Here is a 24,233-nt window from a genome sequence, read left to right as displayed (position 1 = left end):
TCCCAGGTGACAATGTGTGTAAGTGTGTGTCTGTGAAGCAGGTCATTGTTAATAAAGAGCATTTATGCTCAGCCAACAGAACCTGAATATGTAATGGTTAAAAAACATTTATAGGCAGGGTATGGGATGCTGCTGTCATGGCAACCAGCAGCAGAGTTGTTTGTTTTCTCTCCACTTCATATCACTCCATGTTGGTGAGTTATTTGTGTCGTCCCAGGGTTAACACCAGAGATTAAGCTGCTCAGTAGAGTTAAGACCCACAACTACCCATCAGTTTTCCCATTGGCTCTGGAACAATTTTATGCCCCCCACCCATTTTCAATGTTGTCTTTGTATTTCCGGACACTGGACTTAGTAGCAAAGATACTAATGTAGAAACCTCCCAAACCAAGCCAGCAGATTACAGGTGTGTGAATTTAGTTACTCTGTGAGAAACAGTCAGAATAGTCAGCACTGGATAAACACCAGTGGGTTAGATATCACACATACTGAATTTAAACTATGATCTAGTGAACCTAACGTTAATATTGTTACAAGCATACTAGGTTCATATTCTCATCTTATCACCCTGCAGTGTGTTGATGTGAACAGCCACATCAAATCTGTCATACACTCATGCTTTTTTCAATTTGGGAAAATTTCTAAAATTAAACTATTGCTGTCGACCCAAAATCTTGGAACAGTCATTCATGCTTTTATTTCATTGTGGCTAGATTAAAACTCCCTTTTCTCCTTCTGCTGCAAAAATTAAACCAAAATGCAGCTGCCAGGATTTTAGCAGGGACCAGAAAACTAAAGCACATTTCACCTATACTTTCATCCTTGGCTGCCTGTTAGTTTTAGAACTGATTTTAAAATTGTATATCTAACCGTACTTATATGGCCCCAAGCCATAATTTCTCACCTTTTGACTCCCCATGTGCCATCATGGACCCTGAGGTGCTCAAATACTGCCCTCCTGGTGGTTCCTAAATCCAGATTAAAAAACAAAGGTGACAGAGCGCTTACCATCCGGGCCCCCAAACTCTGGAACAACCAGAGCGGAGCAGATTAGGATTGCTAAATCAATCTCTTCATTTAAGTCTCTTCTGAAAATGCACTTTTACAGACTAGCCTTCCTGTGATCCTTCTATCTTAGCTCCCCATGCTGTTTGTTTTACTGTTTCAGTGTCTTACTGTTGTGTTTTCTTAATGTGGCTCCCCCTCTCTGTCTTTCCCTCAGGCTACAATCATCCTGCACTCCTGAAACTGATGACCAATCCCAACAATCTGGTAGGTCGTCCAGCTGAGAGAAGGGCAACTGTGACTGTAACCATCACAGTTAAGACTATAATATGGTACAAGATAGATAGCTAGATGGATATAGATGTACCTCAGTTAACGCCAGGTTAACCCCGGTGGGGTAGATTTGGGAAAATGGATTTATCTCTGTTTTGCAATCCAGCAGAATGCAAGGTCTCCTCGTCCCAGCAGAATTACAAAAAAACACATAGCATTCACAACAATATCATGTACAGACAGTTGAACAGCAGGAAAATTGTGACGTTAAATACCTCTTTAGTCTCTGTTTAGTTTCTTCCCTTGGATGCAGGCAGGCTGCTATACCTTATCCTTAAATTCCTGCAGTCTTGCAGTTGGTGCTGTGTATTCCCTATCCCCTCCGAACCTAAACACTCATTAAGGCATCTAATTGCCACAGGAATTCGAGTGCCTAAACCTCTGTTACTCCTCTTGTCACACCAAGCCTCTGGCTGATAGAGCATAGATGTTGGGCTAGGAGGTCGTGCAGTGGGTGGGAGGGACCATAGTTATGTAGTAGTGCATAGTCAAGAATGTATTATAATATAGTCCTGGATTTAACTTCATAGTAATCACTGTCGAACTAAAATGCAAGTAGGAGTAGTGCCCTTTCAGGGAAGAAATGCATTAATGCTTTCACTCATTTTGCTTTTTGCTTTGCTTTTATTTTTCTTAGTATAGTATACTATTACTACATTATTCAATATAGTAAGCCTAGTGTGTGTGTGTGTGTGTGTGTGTGTGTGTGTGTGTGTGTGTGTGTGTGTGTGTGTGTGTGTGTGCGCACTAAATTGGTGCAGTCATGCCTTTCTCTGTGATCTGTTTCTCCCTCTCTCAGAGTGCATTTGTGAACCGTCCCGCCCTGGGAATCCTGCCACCCGAGAACTTCCCAGACAAGCTGACTGAAAGCCTGCTCTCGGTCAGTAACACACACACACACTCACAGATTCACATTATCTTATGGACAATAAAATGCATTGAGATACAGGTCAGGATATAATCATGGTGAAACCACAGTATGGACATAAGAATATGTTTGTCATTAGAGGGTTAGGGTTGTTATTGTAGCTGGAATCAAATGTATGAGCTCTACATTTGTTTAGCATGGAGTATCATTGCATCAAAAATCACTTTCATCCACATCCTCGTGTTAGCTTGCAAAAAATAAATGAACTCTTGCTGTCTCTCACTCTCTGTCAGCGTCACTATGCAGTGGTTCCTCACTGTAATTCACTGTCTACCTCGCTCAACCACCTCTATCTCTACCTCCATCTTCTCATTCTACTGGCTCCCTACAGGGTTTTCTGACCTCATGCGCTGCTTAGTTTGCTTGTTTTTTTGTATCCTGGCTGTGGTTGTGTTCACTCCAATCGCAGATGAAAAATTTTGACGTGCATTGTGTTTCGTGGGGGCCAGGTCACTGACTGCAAGTCAACCCTAACACCGTAAAAAATGTTGGAGCCTGACATTTCTCTGCTGCAAAGAATGACAAGTAAAGTCAGAGGACAGCGGACTACAATTTAGAAAAACGAAACCAAAACAAAACAAATATCACAATCACAGAAATGAAAAACAAATACCTATTACCATATACCAATGAACAAATAGTCTGATATTTGGGTCCATCCCTACAAAACATCTGGGCCACTGCTGGTTGGATTGTGGCAGAACTCCTGAGAGTGATGGGTGTCATTGCTGCTTTCCAGCATTTGCTAAACTATAATGACTGGGCATAGCTTGGCACTGTATATTTGCTTACTTGTCTGATCATTTACGTACAATATCTTGGGAAAGGCTGACTGCATTTTTTATAAAACTTGAAACGATGATGTGCTTATCGTTCCATAATTGCACTTAGAACTCCCAGATTTTCAAAATTACACTAATTAACACAAAGAGCATGTCTGTGTATTTTAGGAGGAGGAGAGGCCATGTCTTGTCTTCTGTGCTCTGCTCCAACATTCAGAATGACTCAGACTGGCTGGAGGAGAAACTGCAGTTCCAGCTCAAAACAGGGTCACACACAGAGGAGTCCAAAAATCAGATTGTACTCCAAAGAAGTATTTTGTTATGGCATGCAGAAACAAATTCCTAGTCAAATGACAATTCACAAATGAGATTATATTTGTTCTTAATATTTTTTTATGCATGCATCAGGCTGCATTCTCACATTGTAGCATATTCTGTGGGTTCTACAGGGATCACTGCTGTGATCCACCTGCTGTCAATTCTCTTTTTGGAAGCAGCTATTATTTATAGGGACGATTTGCCCTTTGATGGCAAAAAAAAATATAGGAATAATCAAGTATATGTTTTCTTTCTTTCTTTTATTTTACTTTTCTTTTGTTTTATTTGGAATAACAATTTTATTTCAGTCCAAATGACTGAGATCACGTCAGGGAACCGAGTATAAAAGCAATGTGGTTAATCCCTCCCCAGATGCAGTCCAGTTAGCAGTCACATGAAGTGACCTGGAGTAAATGGGGCCTTTGTGAAAAAGCCTCCAGCATGTATTGTGCAGCCGCCTTAGACTGGAGAGCCATTTGACCCTGAACTGCTTCACGCGTAACAAGCAGTGTAATAAAAGCAAACATTTCTCAGTGGAAGGTCTTTTTTCGACACTCGCACTAGCAGTGGCAACAACAATGCATCGAGGATTGCATTCATTTAGCCACAATCTGGTATTAGTTGTTAAAAGACCAGAACAATTCACACTGCAGGAAGGAACATATGTGATCAATAAATATATGGATGGACAGTTTGAGAATGTATTTGCATCACATGTAATGAATGCATTCTTGAACTGATATGTCAACTGAGTAAACAAATTGAATAAGTTTGTCACATATACATATATATATTTAGATAGATAGATAGATAGATAGATAGATAGATGTAGATAGATATGTAGATAAAAATGAAGACAGTTCAGTGGACTTTGCTTGATTTTTATTTGTCTTCCTCGTCTTCAAGGTGGCTCCCAGTGGAATGACTCGTGTCCAGACCATGGCTTGTGGTTCTTGCTCTAATGAGAATGCTTACAAAGCCATGTTCATCTGGTACAGGGTGAGTATGCATCTCACTCTGACTAATAGCACGGCATGCAACTACTCTTAGTCTTTTGGTAGCATTATTATTATTATTATTTTTTTTTTAAATCCACAAAGATCTTTGTCAGGGAGAAATACCACATTTCAGTGGTTCCAGGTCTCAGAAAATTCCTAAAATGCCTTCTTTAAAAAAAAAAAAAAAAAAAATTATCCTGACACCTTTGTTATACCTATTATTTAACAGCTTTAGAAACACACAAATATATGGTGTGACAACAGCTTGAGAAGCTATTTGTATCATATCTAAATAATGAATTGTTAAGTTAGAAGTAAATGCCTGGTAAGTTGTGAGAGACTTACTTTGAAAGTACATGGTAATTAAATCTCACAGTTACTGTCAGATAATCACCAGGTTTTTACTAGGAATTAAACAAAACAAAAAGCATGCACTAAGAAATTGTTTGGAGCCTTGGTTGAAAGCACTGAAGAAATATGTGCCATATTCCTGGAAAAGAAGATGGTAATAAAATATTATCAGGAAAGTATCCTTGAGTCAGGCAAAGTGTAAAATGTATAGAGTGTAGCTGCTTTGCTTAAATACATTTTTAGAGCAAATAAAAAATCTTACATCATCTCTACCACAAAGTGGCCCAGCTTTGTGAGTTCCTGACTGTGTGTTTGGTTCTGCTGTAGAACAAAGAGCGAGGCCACAACACCCCGTCTGACGAAGACCTCAGCTCCTGCATGATTAACCAGGTCGGTGAAAAAGCCTTATTACCATACTAATACTATTATGGGCTGCTTAACTATATTGTGCTTCATTTCTTTCTTGCTTTCTTCCTTCCTTCCTTTCAGGGCCCAGGCTGTCCAGACCTCAGTATTTTATCGTTCATGGGAGGCTTCCATGGAAGAACCATGGGTGAGCGCAGCACTGTACTTGTACCACAGCACCTCTCTCATAAAGCCTCTATCATTCTCTACTCTGGCGAGTTTGTCTAGCGGTCAGCTTTGCTCTAAATGACTAAAATAACTAAATGACCAGTTAGGCAGTTCTTCATATGAAGAAGGGTTGTGGCAGTTTCATTGCAAATTCAGCTTTTATTTTATTCAAAAATCCAATTCACTGCACTGTAATGAAAGCTGGCCTGTGCAGTTTCCTAGGTAGTCTGTGTTCGATATATATTCTGCACATTGTAATTTGTGCAGCCTTAATGAAAATAATGGCACATGTTTCATTATAATTAGTATTATTATTATTACTATTATTATTATTAAGCCTGTGAGACCTAAGTTCAAGTTATTGAGTGAAAATGTTGGTTAATTTTGGGGCTAATTTTCTCAGAATTTTCTTAATAATTTTCTGGTCATTTTGTTGTACTTAAATTTTTTTTTTTGGTGATATTCTATTCATTTTTTAGATAATTTTCCTGTATTTTTTTTGTATTACTATGGTGGTAGTATTTTCTGGTAATTCTTTTTTTCTTTTCATTTTTTTTTGGAAATTCGTAGTAGTTTTCTTGTATTTTACACAATTTTGGGGTCATTTTGTTGTCATTTTTTGGAATAAATCAAGTGGATTTGTTCAGGTTTCAAAGATTTAAAAAAATATAAAAATTTAAATATGCACTAATTGATGCAATTGATTCAGTTATTAGCGCACCGTGTGGTCAGCGAATTGTTTGTGGCATCGTAGATTCATCGCTAACAACACTTGTGTCTCGTTAAGGTTGCCTGGCAACGACACACTCCAAGGCAATTCACAAGCTGGATGTGCCATCGTTTGATTGGCCGATCGCTCCGTTCCCCAAACTACAGTACCCACTGGAGGAGTTTACCAGGGAGAATGCACAGGAAGAGGCTCGCTGTCTGGAGGAGGTGTGTGTGTGTGTGTGTGTGTGTGTGAGAGAGAGAGAGAAAGAGAGAGAAGAGGGGGCCAACAATGGCAGTTTGTGTGCACACATGAATACAAAGTATAGCTGTTTCCTGTTCACAGTTTTTGGCGGTTTTGCCCTCTTTCTCACAGTTCAGTCGTATCCAGTTCACCAGAGTGTGTGATAGGCCCAGCCGCAGCTGCTACCACATATTATTGGTCTGGCATGGTGCAGACTACTATGTGCTTGCTCTGAGACATGTGGAGTCACCAGCTGCTTATTTTGCCCCTAAAAATACTCTGAATGTGAATATTTACATACAGAGTTCTCTACATATTTCACATGAGGGCTGACCCATATGGACAAAACCAAATATTTACGGTCATACCTCAGTATTGATGTTGACAATATTGCTGAACAGCCATTACCAGTGTGGATACCAATCAGGTAGAGGCAAATACTAAACCAGCTAGAACAGTAGTGGAAGTTGAGAAAAGTACAACTGTTTACTGTAAAACAGCCATTACAACCAGGAAAAGACAAAAAAAAAAAAAAAAAAATCCCAGACAGTGTCTAGTCTTATACAAAATATTGATATCATATCAATATATTGCCAAGACCTACTGCACTGTTTATTTCCTCTTTCTTTTTGACAAATGCAAGCGTTATGCAAGTATGGCAGCAACTGTATTATCACATAAAATAGTTTCTTTAAGTGATATGAAAACTAAACTACAGTTCAATAACAAACTGTGGGTCAAGCGTTCCCAGCAGCCAAGGAACGTTGAATGCTTGGAGAATCCGGATCTGACCTGAGGGGGTTGCACTGCCCGGGCCGACTCCACGGCCTCAGCCAGCATTTTAACAAATGAGCCTTCATGTTATTTTTACCAGGAGTAAGTCAAAAGCAACCAGGCTATGTGGATATTCTTGAAAATATTTAGCTGCTATCTAAGAGTCTTCCTCAGATTTAATGTGGTAGGGAGTTACCAAGCATTTAAACATCTGAAAGAATCTTGATACTATTGGAGAGCTGTTAAAGGGATAGTTTGTCCATTTTGACAAATTTGATATTATTTCACATACCACCTGATGTAAGACAGTAGTGGCGCTGTCTTCCTTTTCCTCTGGCAGCTCCAAATGCCAACTGTTAGCCTCCTGCCATTGAGGTGGACTTCCCCACAGCTTGTGTTCTTGAAAATAATCACCTAGGGTTAGGGTGTGTGTGTCTGAGTATGTGTATGTGTGTGTGTTCGCTCACTCCTGCATGTGTCTCTCCTCAGGTGGAGGATCTGATCGTCAAGTGGAGGCAGAAGGGGAAGCCTGTTGCAGGCATTGTGATCGAGCCCATCCAGGCTGAAGGTGGAGACAACCACGCCTCCCCCGACTTCTTCAAGAATCTCCGCAACATCGCACGCAAAGTAAGAGTGATCAGCCCTGCAGGGGCTGGTGGAAACAGCCTCTCCCTGTTGTCCTTATTCTGAAAAGTTTTAGAAAGGAAGGTTGTGTCTCAACAATACGATTGTAAGCGGAGTGCTAAACCCAAAATCCAATGGGCATTTTCAAAAAATGTGAAAAGGTAGCACATTCCAAATTTCCATGTGAAGGAGGCCAAAATATTCACATTTCACCTGTTTATTTGGCTCAAATCACATATCACACACATGTGATGTGACATGAGCCAAATAAACAGGTGAAATGTGAGTATTTTGGCCTCCTTCACATGGAAATTTGAACAGTTTTAATTTGTCAGTCAAGTTTTGTTAAGTGGATACTGAAAGACTAGATATGGGTGTGTTTACATATACACATAGAATTCCCAGCTCATATTCCAGGAAATATTTAGGACATATTCATACCCCAGTGCATACTGTGTAACCTACTGTGCTGGAAAATTCAGAGAGCAAAAACCAGACTTGTCAATCAGAATGAGCAAGGCCCATCTGAATATTTATAAATGAACCGTGCTAACAAGTTAGAATTTAATGCTGATAACATGCTTGTTGGAAAGTTTGGGACCATCATGAATTCAGACAGCACCTCCACTCACTGAGCAACAACTTTAATTTAGAGAGCAAGTAGAAAACTGGATGTCTGTGACCACAACAAAACCAAAAGAAAAGAAAGGCAGCACGGTTACAAAGTGCTTGCCTCATCAGAAAGCTGACAAGATGTGCTTACAGTCTCCAAAAATATACAAAATCCCAAACTTGACCCCAGCTACTTCCAGGAACACACTGGTATCAAGCTGAAATAAGAAATCCCACCGTCAGGTTCACTCTTAAAATTGTTGAACGTGTGCGCCAACATTTTTCACTTTCATTTTAAGGAGGATTTTTTTCCTTTTTTATTAACAAAAGAGAGATGTAGCATATCCTAAACACCATGCGGCTCGCTCATATTCATGGTGTTATGTTACAGTCAGTCAGCACCATCTGCAGGCCAGAAGGAGTTACACTAGGCTGGATCAAATTTGATTACAATTCCTATAACTGTGATAACAATTTAAGATCTTTTCATTGCTTCATGGTGTTAAAGGAAGCTTGTACTCTGTTGCAGTTGGTACATTCAATATACCCTTTACACAAAACACAGAAACACAAAACCCTCAGCCTACTTCCCCATTTGCCCCACCAGACTGTGATGCTGGTAATGATAATGTTGGGAGTCTAAATGCTATTTACTGCTGATTAAATGTGTCTGAAATGAATGACAGGGATGAGTCATTCAGCCGCACACGAGCCCTTCAGGCATTTGTTTGTACCCACAGCCATCAGACTGTATAGCAGCAACTGTGATCACATCTGGCTTAGGCTGGGTCAGTCATTTAAGTTTAAATTTAAATGAACTTTCAATTAAAATTTAAATTGTTTTTGCTGCTGTGACACTTGAATTTCCCCACCGAGCAGTGCTCCAGGATCTGTGCTGTCTGACTGTTCTGATGGAGGTCCACCTCTGGTTCTAGATGAGCAGTCCAACTTTTGATGGGTTTTTGAAAAATAAGTTTCAAAAACGTGATGCGTTGCAAAATGTATTCTTCCCTCCCTGCCTCTCACTTTTCTCTCTGTCCGCCCTCCTCCTCCCTCGGTCTCCTGTCTTCTATCACTTTCCCTCATGTTGATTTCTTCACCGTGCCTCCCCCAGCATGGCTGTGCTTTCCACGTGGATGAAGTCCAGACGGGTGGAGGGGCCACAGGAAAGTTCTGGGCCCATGAGCACTGGGGCATGGATGACCCTGCTGACATCGTCTCCTTTAGCAAGAAGCTTCTCACTGGTGGCTACTACCACAGGGATGAGCTGCAGGCTGACAAGGTCTCTCTTTTTCTAATGAATTGTGAACTACATTGTTGACCACTTGAAAGCAGTCTTTTTTATTCTATTATAGTGAAACTGGATATTTGTTGTTTCACATTTCAACCATGCGTAAGAGCAGTGACTCATTTTGTACATCACAGTGTACAAAACAACCACACTCAATACTGATTTTTGACCTGGCTTGTGGTGGCAAGTAGTCTAGCCCTGCCAGACCAATTCATGAATGCGACTTAGTCTGGAACCTCTCAGTTCATTTTTGATTTGCAGGGGGCATTATTGTAGACACTCAGTGGGCATTATCAACAGTTGCAGACCAAAATGCCTCTGGATACAATTAGATATCCGCACAACCAATCAGAGCACAATGTGATGTCACTGTCACTCATTGTATCGAACCCGCCCCATGTTAGATAAACAGGCCTGGGACTGGATGGCGGGGCCCTCAGAGAACCTGTTCCTAGCTGAGGTTCTCAAGGTGATTCACAGAGAAAAACATCTGGAGGAAGTGACATGTTCCAAAAGAAGCAAAAAAGGAAGCAAATAAATATTTTGCCCAAACAAATATTAAATTCATCCTTTAAATTATCTTAAATATTCTCAATAGAGTCCCATAAGTATTACAAGTAATGATTGGCCAAACATGTTCATCATAATAATATTACATGACAAACTGAATCAAAACTATCAATTAACCTTCATGTCAATTCTTACAAACATCATAATCTCAGTATATTAAAGGAAAATGCTACACTGGACCACCAGTCGGTGCTCCCTTGTGGAGATAAAGGAAAACAAGTTTGCAGTTTCTAACACAGACTCTCACACACATGCACTGACTTCATGTTTTACAGCCTAGCACCCTGGAAACCAAGTTTAACAGTGCTGAAGTTTTATTGTTAGAATGTCATTTTCCGATATGCTGGCTTTGTTGTAATGAGTTAATCCAAGAGTAATTAGTATTGTGATGGAAGGGTGTATTTATGTGTGTGTGTGTGTGTGTGTGTGTGTGTGTGTGTGTGTGTGTGTGTGTGTGTGTGTGTGTGTGTGTGTGTGTGATGTGTTTTGATTTCCAGCCATATCGTATCTTCAACACATGGATGGGTGACCCCTCAAAGAACCTGTTCCTAGCCGAGGTTCTCAATGTGATTCGCAGAGAAAACCTTCTGGAAGAGGTGACACGTTCTGGGAAAGCTTTGCTACATGGATTATATGAGCTGCAGGTAGGCCCAGTGTGTGTGTGTGTGTGTGTGTGTGTATTATTATGTGTGAGGGTGCAATCACACCTTCTGTTTTTTTTTTTTATTATTTTTTTTTGTTGTTGTTTTTGGTCCAGTAGTTGGTGGTCGTCTGGTGGTCTGTGACAGTAGTGCAGGTGGTCCGTCATCATACATTCAGTCATGGAGTTTGAATGCTGGCACCAGTTGTTTTTAAACACATTGTTTATTTTGTTTATGAATAATCATATTCATTCAAATACACAACATTTAGAAAGTGACTTCAAAGTGGAATGCTTCGTTTTTTTATTGATTTTTATTTAACCTTTATTTAACCAGGCAAGTCATTAAGAACAAGTTCTTATTTACAATGGTGGCCTTGCAAAAGGCAAAGCCTCCTGTGGGAGGACCTAAGGGCTAAAACGAAAAATTAGGAGTTAAAAAGACAGCAGTGCACATCCAAATGTTTCCAACACACTCATCACTTATGTAGAGTCACAGCCGGCATACATATGACAACATGCATTACATAAATGGCATGCAGTGTAGCACACAAACATCAGCAGGTACCATACATGTGACAAGTATTTCACAAGAAACCATCAGGCAGTACAACAACAAGAGTAGGAAACACCTGGCCTTCCTTTACATAAATACATATGCCCAAAAATATCAGCTCGCTGACCAGCCTGTAAAAATAGCTCACTGAAGATGTCAGTCAGATCATGATCATTAGAAAGCCTTTTTGCAAGTCTCAGTGAGAAATAAATTAAGTGAAAGTGAATTATTGTCTGTGAGGTGCTCTTAAGTTTGGACCCCCAGCAGCAGTCCCCGGGTTGCTTTTTAGTCAGGACGGTGGTCACTGGGTCACAACCAGCTGAAAACCCTTGGACCGGACCATAGTGAAAAAAGTTAACTTTTATTAATCTGCCTTTATGCAAATGTCACAAGAATTCATGAGTAGCTTGCTTATTGGAGTGATGGAAATCTGAAAATGCAACGTTCTCAACACTGAGATTGTCTTTGTGAGCTTTATTGTAAGCCTTTGCAAAGGGGTCAGTACAGTGTCTGGTAAAGCTGACCAGCTCAGACTGACCCCCAACACCAAGTATTCAGCACATTTATAGAGTGCAGCAAACAGGTCATGAAGAGGTCATGGAGATGGTCTCATAAGCTAAGATATATCTGACGAATTCATATTGTTATGAGGACACAAAGTCAATGGTCATGAGGATACAGTGGGATTTTCCATTACATTGGATAATTTTGGTAACCTGTCATCCTGATTTGACATTTCTACATGAGGGCAGAACAGTTCTTATAACTCCAGCTAAGCATGGGTGGCCTTATCAGCTAATATTCTTCTGCATTCTTTGCATGTGCGCCCAAATTTTGGTATTTTACATAATCTCCAAGTTCACTCTGAGCTCACTTTGTTATGTATCTGTTGTTGCTGTCGTGTATTTGTTATGCATCTGTCTCAGTATATAAATAAATCCTTGTATTTGCGGACCATTTCCTGCAGTTGGTTTGGATTCTCACCCCTACTGCACTGCAGTTTGCATAAAACAGGACTGAGACCCACCTTTTCAGGTGTCTTTAGGGCATTGTTCTCACCCAGCCAAACAAAGCAGCAGAAGGAATAAATGCTCGAGAGTTCAAATCAGCACTTCAAACAGTCTTCGTATGACAGTGCACTAAATTTGTGTGTGTCCTCTTGCTTTGCCCTCTGTTGTCCAGGCTCAATACCCTGGGTTACTGAGCCGAGCTCGAGGACAAGGGACTTTCTGTGCTATTGACATCCGTGATGACGCCACACGCAACAGCATCATCCTTAAGGCCAGAGACAAGGGTAAGAAGCATGATGCCCTTCATTGAGTATAAACTCTTCTTAATTCAGTTATGTTGTTGTACCAGTAGTCTTCACACAGTAAGCAGTAATTGGATTAACAAATTGCACAATTATTGTACAAATCTGCACTGTAGATTTTTCCATGACTTTCCACGGGTAAGTCAGAGTGCATGACCTGGAATCTCAGTTTGTTCCTGGTTTGACAACCTTGGGTTGTAACTCAGGAAAGAAAAGTCAGAAAAACTAAAGAAAAAAGTAAATAAATCATCAGTCTAATTCTATATTTGTGTTAAGTGACCCAGCTTAAAATCCTTTGTCAGTCCCTGACGTCCCCAGAGAATTTCCTTGTCGTGAATTTGTCTCTCAGTACTCCACGGCATTCAGGTGATATTCACAAGTTATGCATTGGTAGGAACCCTGTAAATGTGAAATCCTTTGACCTAGATAAATCCTGGGTCAGATGCTTGGTGTTACAGCTAATACTAACTGCTAATTCACACAGTGAGCAGGTGATGATGGGTCACTCCGTTCTGAGTGTGGAGGGTGTAAAAAGCTTTGACTGCATCTATATTGTTTTCATATTTTTGGCTGCTTTGGTATTACTTTTCTGTTAGCTAGTAAGGTAATTTAGGGGGGTTCAGAATCACTGACAGTAAACAGAACGCACTGATAAAATGACTAAGTGTAACTTAGACTTTAATACAGCATTTATATCTTCTGTACAGTTCCCTCATAGTACCGTATAGACCTATACAATACGTACACTACCCATACCTACACTTTATACAGATCACCAGTCAGGCGTAACTCTTGGAATTGAGTAGTCTTTCATTTAAAAACTGCCGAAATGTGGAAACTTTGCATGACTTCAATCAACGTTTCATATATTTTGCTCTTGCTTGGAACTATTACTCATGAAAATAGTGTTCACTGTAGGGAAACATAGCTGATGACTGCAAAAACCTCAGCCATGGCCAGTTTTTTATTAGCTGAGTCTGGTCACTGTTTGGAACAGTCACTCACCTCTGTTGGAAGTCTTAACTGTATGGTAACCATGGAAATTCAGGTTATCAAGTTTTATCTTAAATTTCTTCTTGAGCAGGGTTCTAAGCAAAGTTTACATCAAGTTGTGTTGTTACAATGATGAATCCCATCCTTGCAAACTGAAAGCGTATGCCAGTTGATCCTAATTGGCATAGGTAAAATGCTTTGCCAATTTGTGCAAGACCATGTGCACATACAGAAATCACATAGAAATTGCCAACAGAATTTGGTGGAGAGAAGATAAGAAAGCCCAAATGAAAGTGTAAAAAGTGCAGCAGTGGACTTAAATAGTTCCTAAGTTCGTAGATTCTATTCTTACCTAAGAAAAAATTCCAAGTAAGAAAACATTGGTCAATGTCAAAATTCTTCAAAACGTTGTAAGTGGGTTTTATGACCAAAGGAAAAAAAAAAAAAGTCTCTTTAAGAACAGTTGATGAATGAGGCCCTGTGTTCCCAACCTAAGACAGAAAAGTGACACAGTTATTGGGCAGATTGATGTGTCTTTTTCCTTCTTTGTTACCAATGGTTAAGACAAGTCTTAGGATTAGGAGTATTTAGGATTTCGTAACCTGACACAAGATAGGATGAAAGATTTCCAAAGCTAGTTTGGATTTTCTTTGACAATACAAAATTAAGAAAATCCTATCTGAGACTCTTTCTATCTTGACTTAACATTTAGGACAGGAAGTTTCTGTAATACAGACCCTGGTGATTAGCTGTCTTCTCCACATCAGGGACACGCAGTAACAGTATCTTTCATTGTCAGGTGTCCTCCTGGGAGGCTGTGGTGAACGATCTATCCGTTTCCGTCCAGCGCTGGTTTTCAAGGAGTACCACGTGCACCTCTTCCTCAACATCTTTAATGATGTGTTGGCCCAGCTCAAATAGGTCCTGACCCAGCAGGAAGCCGACATACCAACATGAGTTCTAGTCCAACCAGGGTGGAAAGATGGAAGCTCCAGGAAGGGGTCCATGTTACAATAAGCACAATCCACACAATAACACCTACACAGATCATATGTAATATTTAAAGTGGTTTAAGGTCCAAGGACAGTTGAGCTTGCAGCAGCAAGCATTCACCATCCCCATCCCCTTCCCCATTACCATCCCCTCCCCCAATCCCACACCTCATGCACCACAACCTTTTATTTGTGGTGTAATACAGATGTACAGTTCCTTAGAGAATCAGCTGGCACTGTTGGCAATGTTGACTGTAACAGTAGCGGAGAATGTTTGTGTTTAGTGTGTTTTTGTTTCCGGACTAATGCCACTGCTGTGAACTGGAGCTTTTGAAATCGCTGTTAGCAACAACTTCAAAAACCAAGAATCTTGCTCATCTGGTTTTTCCCTGCAGGAAAGTCATATTCAAGTGTCGAATGACATGTCAAGGCCATCGCACTAATATGGGTTCATTTTTCACTGATACCACAGCAGATCTAGCACCATCTCTTTCAAACCCATATCTGTCAACATGATTATTCTCTCCTCATGGAGGGAAACTTAACAACTGCTTACCAGGTAGCACAGGATTAGGTATTTGTAGATAAGGTGTTGAGGATATTTTGGCTCCCACTGGACCACACCTAATGGCCCGAAAAAAATCTCATGTAATGTGAACAGGCACAACTACTCTGACTTTAATATGTGCACATGGTGATTCTTCAGTTGTAGCACCTGATTCAGTCACTGAAGCGATTGCGGTCGCAGTTATGTATTAATAAGACATAAGACGGCGCATAGTTGCTTGACAGATGAATATTAGTTCAAGAACAAATTGCATCAAGGGTGACTCGCCCTGGAAAGATATGTAGGCTCTGTTTCCCTGACAAGATAGTCCCATTTAATCAGGATTCTTAGTTCCTATTTCTGACAAAGCCAAATATATGTGGACACCAGCCTTGTAGTCTTTTTTTTTTTTTTTTTTTTTTTTAAGTATATAGTACATCCAGGAGTAACAGCCCAATGTTCATCACAGGGTGATTCTATAGAAATCCAAATCTCTCTCTCTTTTCTGTCTGAAAGCTGAGATGCCAGCCTGCATGTCACCCAATCTTGTCCCTTAGAAATGTCCTTGTTATGCTTCTGACTCTTTTGTGTCAAATGTTTTTTTTAGAAATGACTTTTTGGCTTGAGATGTTTTAGCCCAGAATAATGTGAATTTTATAATGGCCCATGAAAATGTACTAGATTATTTAGTGCCTGCATGCTACATTACTGTGCCCATATTTTTGCTCCTTACACAGATGATGGCAGCCACTGGTAAGGTTTACTTGAACTCCAGTTTATAACACATTCATAACACTTGAACAGGAGCTTCATATTAGCTGTGGCACGTATTTATTGATACTGACAAATTCATGTCAGCTTTCACTTGATTATGGTGTGATACGTATAGGAATGGTGTCAGTTTATTGAGCAACAATATCGAAGTAAAACTCTGAAGAATTGCTTCTTTTTTTTTTTTTCAAAATGTACATATAGTAAGCAACAATCGTATGTCATAAAGCTGTTTCTGAACTGTGAGAATGAGTCCTGTGACATTCTCAACTGCTTAACTACTGCTCACCTCCTCAACTGCTGAGCTACATGACTTATTTATTTGTCTAACATTCATTTATTGCTTTTGTGAAAAGCATTTTGATAGCTAACTTTCGCTGAACAACTAATACTCATGTCTTTATAAATACCGTCAAGGTTGCCTGTTAGGTGGATAGCTTTCTATAAGACTATGTTTCCTCAGTATTGACATTTAACGTGCTAGGTAGTGCTTTTTCATGAACCTGGAACATAAAAATTGTCAACATTCAGGCGCTGTTGCAAGCTATGTTACTAGTTGATGTTTGCTTATAATGAACAGCTTGTCAATTACAGCAGTCAGCAAACTAACAGAAGTTTGCTGAACCTGAACTGAAACTTAGTAGAGCACACGCCTTCATCCATTACCAACCTCCCCGCGGGTTCTGTGATGGTTGGGGGATACCACAGCCCTGTTGGTGCCAAACATCACACCCTCAAAGGGGGAATCATTCGCTGACCCATGACCAACCCTCCCACCAAGTTTCATGCGAATCCGACCTATACTTTTTGAGTTTTCCCACTAACAGAAGAATGGATGGTCAGGGAAGCTCCTGCCAGAGGTCTCATCTTGGCAGTGGCAATGAACTGAGTGGAAAACACGTGAATGTGTGTATTGCTACATGTTATTACAGGCAATGTCTAAACAACCTCATAGCAAAAAAATCAATCAATGGCAGTTGGCAGGAGGACTTTTGATTTTGATATCTCTGCTCAATAAATTGACACACTATAGTGCTGCAGTACTAGGACATGGTGTATATGAACTAGAGTATGGATGCCTGACCCGAACCCAAGACCTGACAGGTCTGGCTGGGTTCAGACAAAAATTTTGAATATATATATATATATTTGGGCTGAGGTCAGGTTCGGTCATGTTGATGTTATTTTAGTGAAATATGATGGACCTACTGTCTGTTCTGGGCAACTTCGTGTATAGAGCTGGAGTATACGTGATGACACTGAAGGCAACACCGAGGCTATTTCCGGTGGTAAATGTAGCCTAGCGACAGAGGACAAGCCAAATCTCGGGCTTGGGTCGGGCTCAGACACAAAAAAGTATTGTCTGTCGGGTTCGGGTCAGGCGTCGTTATTATACTCCTGTCTCGGGTCGGGCTAAAAAAAAATATGCGGCCCGATTTGCACTCTCATATGAATTAAGTACAGAAAGCCTAAATAAGTATTGTGAATGTGCCATGGTGGAGCTTTTGAGCATGTGTTATAAATGTCACTGAGTTCATCAAGATCCAATTAACATCTACTTATCCTGACTAATAGAAATATGTATAAATATATTTACATGTTTACATTCATGTTGCAGAAACTATGTCCAGTAAGCCTAATGTATATTTGATGACTCATAAAAACACCTGGGGTCAGCTTGTCACACATGCATTAAGCGTAGTCCTACACAAAAAAGTTCATTTTAATATAGATCTTCTCTGAGGCAAACAAAATATGATTGGGAACGCTGCTCAGTGCATGTCCACAGGCCTGCCCCCATGATGTTGGCCATATTTAAATGTTAATGTTTCTACTGTCAAACCCATGGTGGATGTACAGCTAGGTATTGACATTGGGCCAAATGCAGGGAGCAATGTGTGAACAAATTTCCTCTTATTTTTGTTGGTATCAACAATTTGTTCTTAATTTGCTACTACCCATTGATTTCTGAGCTTCACAATTTTTACCAAGAATTTGTCACAGTGCACAACTCAACTGTCCAACACACAGAAACATGCATTTTAAAACAGAAGAACATAAAAAAATGTACTAAATGAATATCAATGCATAATCACTTTTAGAATATTATTAAAGATGACTGATTGCTCTATACGATCAAATGTAGAAAACCAAATTATGTCAGGTGCTCTTGGAAAAGTTAGAAAAGAGCGCTGCAAGCACAATGGCAATTCAGGCATTCCAAATATAAGAAAATGGAAGTCTTCATAAGGGCTGCCTTGCTGAAGACCTGCAGTGTTTTGTTTTGTTTTGTTTTTTTGTTTTTGTTTTTTAATGATTTAACCACTACAATAAAGGCTTTTTAATATTTCCTCCCTTGCTGTTACATTTGTTTTTTTATAATTGGAGGGCCTGGATTGCCTTCTTGTGCGACTGATCATTTTATGTTTTTAGTAATTAAGTTAGATTATTAAAAAAAAATAGAATATCTGAATGCAGGCGGGTCCATTCAAAAAAAAATTATATGCCTCAATTCATTTTAGAGTTTTTATGCAGTAGACCCTCACCTCTGGTGCTGTTGGGGCTTCAGACACTGTTCTGTCCTCCTGCAGACGTCACTGTTGCATTACTGGCTCTCTGTTTTTTTTTCCCCATTTTAATATTGAGCCGTTTTCATTTTATTTCAGTGACTGGATGTCCCTATATTCGCAGCATCACAGATTTTTTTGCGTCACAGGTTTTGTTTTGTTGTTTTTTTTACCTTCCTGTGACACGCTGGACGACGTTCAGTTCAGATCTTTATTGTCCCAAGAAGGGAAATTTGGCGTGGCTCAGCACTCACAAACTACACAGTCACAATCAAGTCTGACTGCAGCTGCTGAAGCTGTTTTTCTTCCCACAGCTTCGTTTTGGCGGAGTCTCCATTTTTGCCAGAGAGTTTTACACACAGCACAACAGCTGCCCTCATGTAGTGTTTAGGGGGCATTACCTTATGCCAATACTAAATGCTCAGACACACCTCCACTTCACAGGCAGGTGGGATTCATCCCTCAGCACACCTGGGTAAGAGCAGATCTCGATGGTTTAGAGAACCGGGTGAATCTGGAGTTAACTTCTCTTATTTATTGTTTTTAACAACAGAAAAAAAAAGAGAAAATGTCGCTGCATCTGGCCCATTGTTCTGAATGCCTCTTTCAATGTTTATATCTATGTTGTATTCACATTAGGAGGTTGTCCTAATCCATCTAAAATAACTTAATGATTATGATGGTGATGGTGACGAGTGCTCCTCGTTGGGCCAAGGCAGTATTACATTGACAGCTGTGTGTCATTGATGACCTGTCTTAAAATTTTTAACATTACTGTTGTTTGCACTGTTCATGTGAGATATAAGATGATTATTGATGTAATTATTTTAGATGGCTCTAATTGTTGTCTATAAAGCTCTCTATGTACCATAAAATAATAAAACATAATACAATTTTGAGTAATATTTTGGATTTTTATTGTTGGCAGTCTTATTTTGCTTAGAGTTTATTTTTTGTCCTTGTAGTTTAACCTTAATGTTTTAGTAGTAGCCAAATAATGCACAGATGTTCTTCAGTTAAAGATCCTTTATTCTCATAAAAGACCTGAGTTTGTCTCTGTTGAGTACAACACAAAAAATGAGAAGAATACATGTGGTTTTATAAAGATAAAACACTTTTCATGGACAGCACCTGTCCAAACTGCCACTGATTGTCTCTATTGCTGGCAGATACCATATTTTAATATGGTGAGCACATTCATTGAATGCATAGATAACATATGTCCAGCTCATGCATCACTGATGTGTGTGTTATGTTATGGGTGGTGGTGATGGGTTGTGTGGATCCATTTAATGAGGTATTGTAACTGATTTAGATGGATGGAGTTGTGATGGAAATTTGGTGCTTCTAAGCCTGCTTGACGTTTGGATTGTTGCAATGTGGTAAGTTTTATTCTGGGTTGTTTTTATTTTTCCAGTAGAATGTTGTTATTTATGATGATTATGGGCCTGTAACTTCAGCAGTGGGTTAGATCCTTGTTTGTTTTGAGTAGTAATGAGATAAGAGAGATTTTTCTTGATTCTGTGACGTCATCACCTCCACTGTTGCCAGTGTACAGACTCAACACCCCAATGCCTTCACTGTTATTAACGGAGACTTTAATCATCGCTGGACAAACTACTGCCAACCTTCCACCAGTATGTTGACTGCCCCACCAGAGAAAATAAAACCCTGGATCTGCTGTATGCAAAAACTAGTGATGCATAGCCTACAACATCACAGCCCTTCCTCCCCTTGACAGATCGGATCACAACCTGAGGCCTGTATCACGAACCAAGCTCAGTTTTCCCTGGATTTCTCAGACCTATCTGGATACACTAATCTAGATCATGGTGATCAGGGATAACTGGTATCACGACGCTGGTTATCAACTCGCTCACTCGATCCAGGTTTGCCTCATCAAGAGCCGTGAATGGGCACGTGTAAGGGGCGGGTTCCGAGGCAGCACACCAATCACAAACATGAGCGACAAGGAAAGACGCACAGCGTATTTCACGGCGGAGGAGCAGCGTATTATACTGGAAAAGTATGAGCAGGAAAAACAAAATTTACATACTAAATCTTTGTGGAGTGGGATGGACGCAATCACCTGAGGCTGAATGTCAACAAGACCAGACAGATGGTGATTGACTTCAGGAAGAAGAGGAAGGTGGAGGACTACAAGTACCTGGGCATCAACATCAACAACAGACTGGACTGGAAATCCAACACCGAAGCTGTCTAGGCCTAGGGGATGAGCAGACTCTACTTCCTGAGGAAGCCAAGATCCTTCAGCGTGTGCAGCAAGATGTTGGAGATCTTCTATCAGTCTGTTGTGGCCAGCGTAGGCTACTCTTCTTCACCGTGGTTTGTTGGGGGAGCAGCATCGGAGCCAGCGACACCAACAGACTTAATAAACTGATCAGGAGGTCTGGCTCCGTGATTGGCTGCAAACAGGACTCTGTGGAGGCTGTGGTGGAGAGGACACTAAGCAAGCTGTTATCCATCATGGATCATGTTTATATTGCTCTTTGGTACTTATTATCTGTATATACTGTTTATAGTGTAAATTATGCTTCATATCTTGCTATCCACTTTGCTGCTGTAATACGTGAAATTTCCCCACCGTGGGACTAATAAAGGAATATCTTATAATCCCTATCACCCTCTCCACCACACACTCGACAGACAGCGGAGCTCCTTCTCCAACAGACTGTTACAGCTATGCTGTCGAAGGGACAGATACAGGAAATCATTCCTGCCACAAGCCATCATACAATAACTCACATCTGTCTGAAAGAGACAACTCACAACTCTCTGCTGTATTGTTCTGTTTAAACACTGGTCCTCCATTACTCGGCACCTTTATTGTTTATTTATTATTTATATCTAGCTCTTATACTGCCACAATTTTTGCACAGTTGTACATACATTCATAGTTTAATATACACTACCAGTCAAACGTTTGGACACACCTTCTCATTTAATGTTTTTTCTTTATTTTCATGACTATTTACATTGTAGATTCTCACTCAAGGCATCAAAACTATGAATGAATACATGGAATAATGCAGTAAACAAAAAAGTGTGAAATAACTCAAAACATGTTTTATATTTTAGATTCTTCAAAATAGCCACCCTTTGCTTTGATTACTGGTTTGCACACTCTTGGCATTTACTTTATTTAATCTATCTGCTTTATATTGTACAGTGTGTTTTTTATGTTTCTACTGATACTGCTGTAACATTATAATTTCCCAGTTTGGGATCAATAAAGTAAATCTATCTACCATATTTCACCAATTAATCTCCCGGGCGTTTAATATGCAAAATCAACTTGGACCCCGGGCGTTTAAAAGAACCAGACGGCGATTTGCTGCAGGCCTTTATTTATTTTTGCACAGACGTGCACCAGGCCATTATTGTGATGACAGCTACCGTCCAACATATTTACAGTCGGGCAATTTAAGATTACGGTGCACCCTTTTTTTCTAACATTAGCTAGCGCTCTTATTTTGACAGAAAACGGAAGTGCCGCACAGTTATTGTGCGGCACTGTTGGGGCTGTTAGCTTTTACCTTTTAGTTGTGTGCAGTGATGTGGAGCCTGTGCTGCTCATCCAGCGCTGTGTCTATCCGGCTCTTACCAAAGGTGTTCAGGGCGATCTGAGAGCGGATGTGGGCTGTTAGTCCAGTAATTTTAGGCCAAAATTGGGGTCAACGTAGGACAAATTGCAAGAGAAGCAAACTCAACTGATTTTGTATCCTCAGTATGTCCTGAGTGAGGGGAAAAAAGTCCCAAGAAATCCCATTGGTGGAAAGTTTTGAAAATCACCTATTTATGACCACATATTACCAAAAATCATTGTTTTTAACACACAGGAGGAAGGGGTTCCAAATTTTAGATATTTCAGATATTACTATGAAAATTCACAAGTTGATTACACACACAAAGACAAGAAAAAAAGTCAATTACAAGTTCTTTGAATTATTCTGTTTACACATGCATATCACACATTATCTGATTTGATATGCGCTAATAAGGAATATAAGGAATAAATGCCAGAAGAGACATTTAAACAGTTAATTAAAAGGTTACTATATATATAGTAACCTTGAATTAAAAGGTTACTATATAAGAGTGAATTAAAAGGTTACTATATATATAGGTGTCCTGCACCATAGGTTTTGTAGTTCTAATATGTTATGTCTATTATATGATGTTTTGATCACTAATTTTGCAATCTTAATTATAGTTTTTGGGTGTGGGAAGAACGCCTGTTTGATCAGATTTTTTTTCTTAAGATAGTGAAATCATGTTTTTTCCATGTTTTGACACTAGTCAGTGGCGCCCCCTATTGGTTTGCCATAAGGTATGATAGTAGAGGTCAAGAGCTCTCCAAAAATGTTGACCCCATGTCTGTGCCATTTTTTGTTGCTGCACTGTAAGGACAGTGAGCGGAAGCTACATCAGCGACAGTGGTAGCAGCGTCCATAGCAACAACCATAGCAATGATAGAAACCTGAAAGAATCTTCGTAATAACTAACAAAGTACATCATATACATTAACTGAACGAAGATTTTGGAAATAAAATGCACATTTCCCGTTAGAAGTGTTATCAAAACGCATTTGAATGCATAAACTATCTTAAAATATTGCATTTTCCACTGAGGATAAAAAGAATGTCCGCCATTTATTTTGTTTTCACAGAAAGACCAGCCTGCAGCGCGTAGGTCGCGTCATCACAAATTTCTGGCTCACAATTACGTGGGTTATATACGAATTATACTGCAATACTTTTCGTAGGAATTTGTACGAATATTCAATGAGAACAGCCTGCTAGAGTACACCCTTGTGGTCAAATTAAGTCACTAACACCTACACTCAATAAAATGGCTCCTACAAGCTTATTGGATTAAGCTTAAAGGGAGTAGGGAAAAGAACCCGGCTACACAAGTACTACAGAGTTGCTGGGAATATTCCAGGTTCCAGAGGAGAGGGTTTGGGTGGTCAGGAAATGAATGTACCAAAACATATGGGATGGATGCACTAGAATTCACACAGCCCAGTCCACTTAGTATGATCCCCCCATGGATCTACCCTGAAGCAAAGGTGGACATGAATGTTAACTCTATGAAAAAAGAATGGAGACTGAATGAAGTGGGTGAGAGAACAGGTGAATACATTAGAACTACTTATTACAACTATCAAAATATTTACAGATGGATCTAAGAACACAAAGGGGTGTGTGGGAGCAGGGCTGTACATACCAGAGTTTGGAGTACACATTTGAAAACGCCTGTCAGATCACTTGTCAGTATTCACAGAAGAAACAAGTCAGAACCGCTGTCAACTTTGTTTGCCTGCATAATGGACCGTTTTGTTGTCAGTTTTGATTTATTTGGCGACCTAAGTTTGGATGAATGCTTGAACGAGGAAGACAAGACAGAAGAGAAAAAGGAGAGATACGCGAGAGTGACGAGTGAAGAGCTGGATCAGCTGGAGAGGTCAGGAAATGAAGCCGGTACGGCCCGGTCAACGTCTTGGGCCGTCAAATGTCTACAAGACTACCTGACAAACACCGGGCAAACAGCTGATTTCTCACCTGTAAGAAAAGAAGAGCTAAACAAGATCCTCCGTGAATTTGATGGAGTTTTACTTTCTATAATAAAGTGCCGCAGCAGATTCAGCACCACGGACAGTACCTGCTGAGGCAGATTCAGCACCACGGACAGTACCTGCCTCAGCAGAGTCAGCACCACGG

General features: G+C 40.0%; 1 protein-coding gene across 2 annotated transcripts in view; it reads left to right on the top strand.

Annotated features, from left to right (window-relative positions):
• The window catches only part of LOC115363809 (4-aminobutyrate aminotransferase, mitochondrial-like), a 48,163-nt gene extending 28,771 nt beyond the window's left edge, over positions 1 to 19,392 (top strand). For both annotated transcript variants that reach the window (XM_030058127.1, XM_030058126.1), the window contains exons 6-16: positions 1,223 to 1,272; positions 2,138 to 2,218; positions 4,273 to 4,365; positions 5,043 to 5,105; positions 5,205 to 5,268; positions 6,076 to 6,224; positions 7,504 to 7,641; positions 9,365 to 9,532; positions 10,609 to 10,755; positions 12,490 to 12,601; positions 14,412 to 19,392. In XM_030058127.1, coding sequence (XP_029913987.1) covers positions 1,223 to 1,272; positions 2,138 to 2,218; positions 4,273 to 4,365; positions 5,043 to 5,105; positions 5,205 to 5,268; positions 6,076 to 6,224; positions 7,504 to 7,641; positions 9,365 to 9,532; positions 10,609 to 10,755; positions 12,490 to 12,601; positions 14,412 to 14,533 — 1,187 coding nt within the window. In that variant the 3' untranslated portion in view covers positions 14,534 to 19,392. The remainder of the gene's footprint in view (positions 1 to 1,222; positions 1,273 to 2,137; positions 2,219 to 4,272; positions 4,366 to 5,042; positions 5,106 to 5,204; positions 5,269 to 6,075; positions 6,225 to 7,503; positions 7,642 to 9,364; positions 9,533 to 10,608; positions 10,756 to 12,489; positions 12,602 to 14,411) is intronic.
• Positions 19,393 to 24,233: the final 4,841 nt, after the last annotated feature.

The sequence above is a fragment of the Myripristis murdjan genome, chromosome 8 (genome assembly GCF_902150065.1).
Source record: "Myripristis murdjan chromosome 8, fMyrMur1.1, whole genome shotgun sequence".
NCBI lineage: Eukaryota > Metazoa > Chordata > Actinopteri > Holocentriformes > Holocentridae > Myripristis > Myripristis murdjan.
The sequence above is the reverse complement of the archived record's forward strand: the minus strand, read 5'-3'. Positions and strand labels throughout refer to the sequence as shown.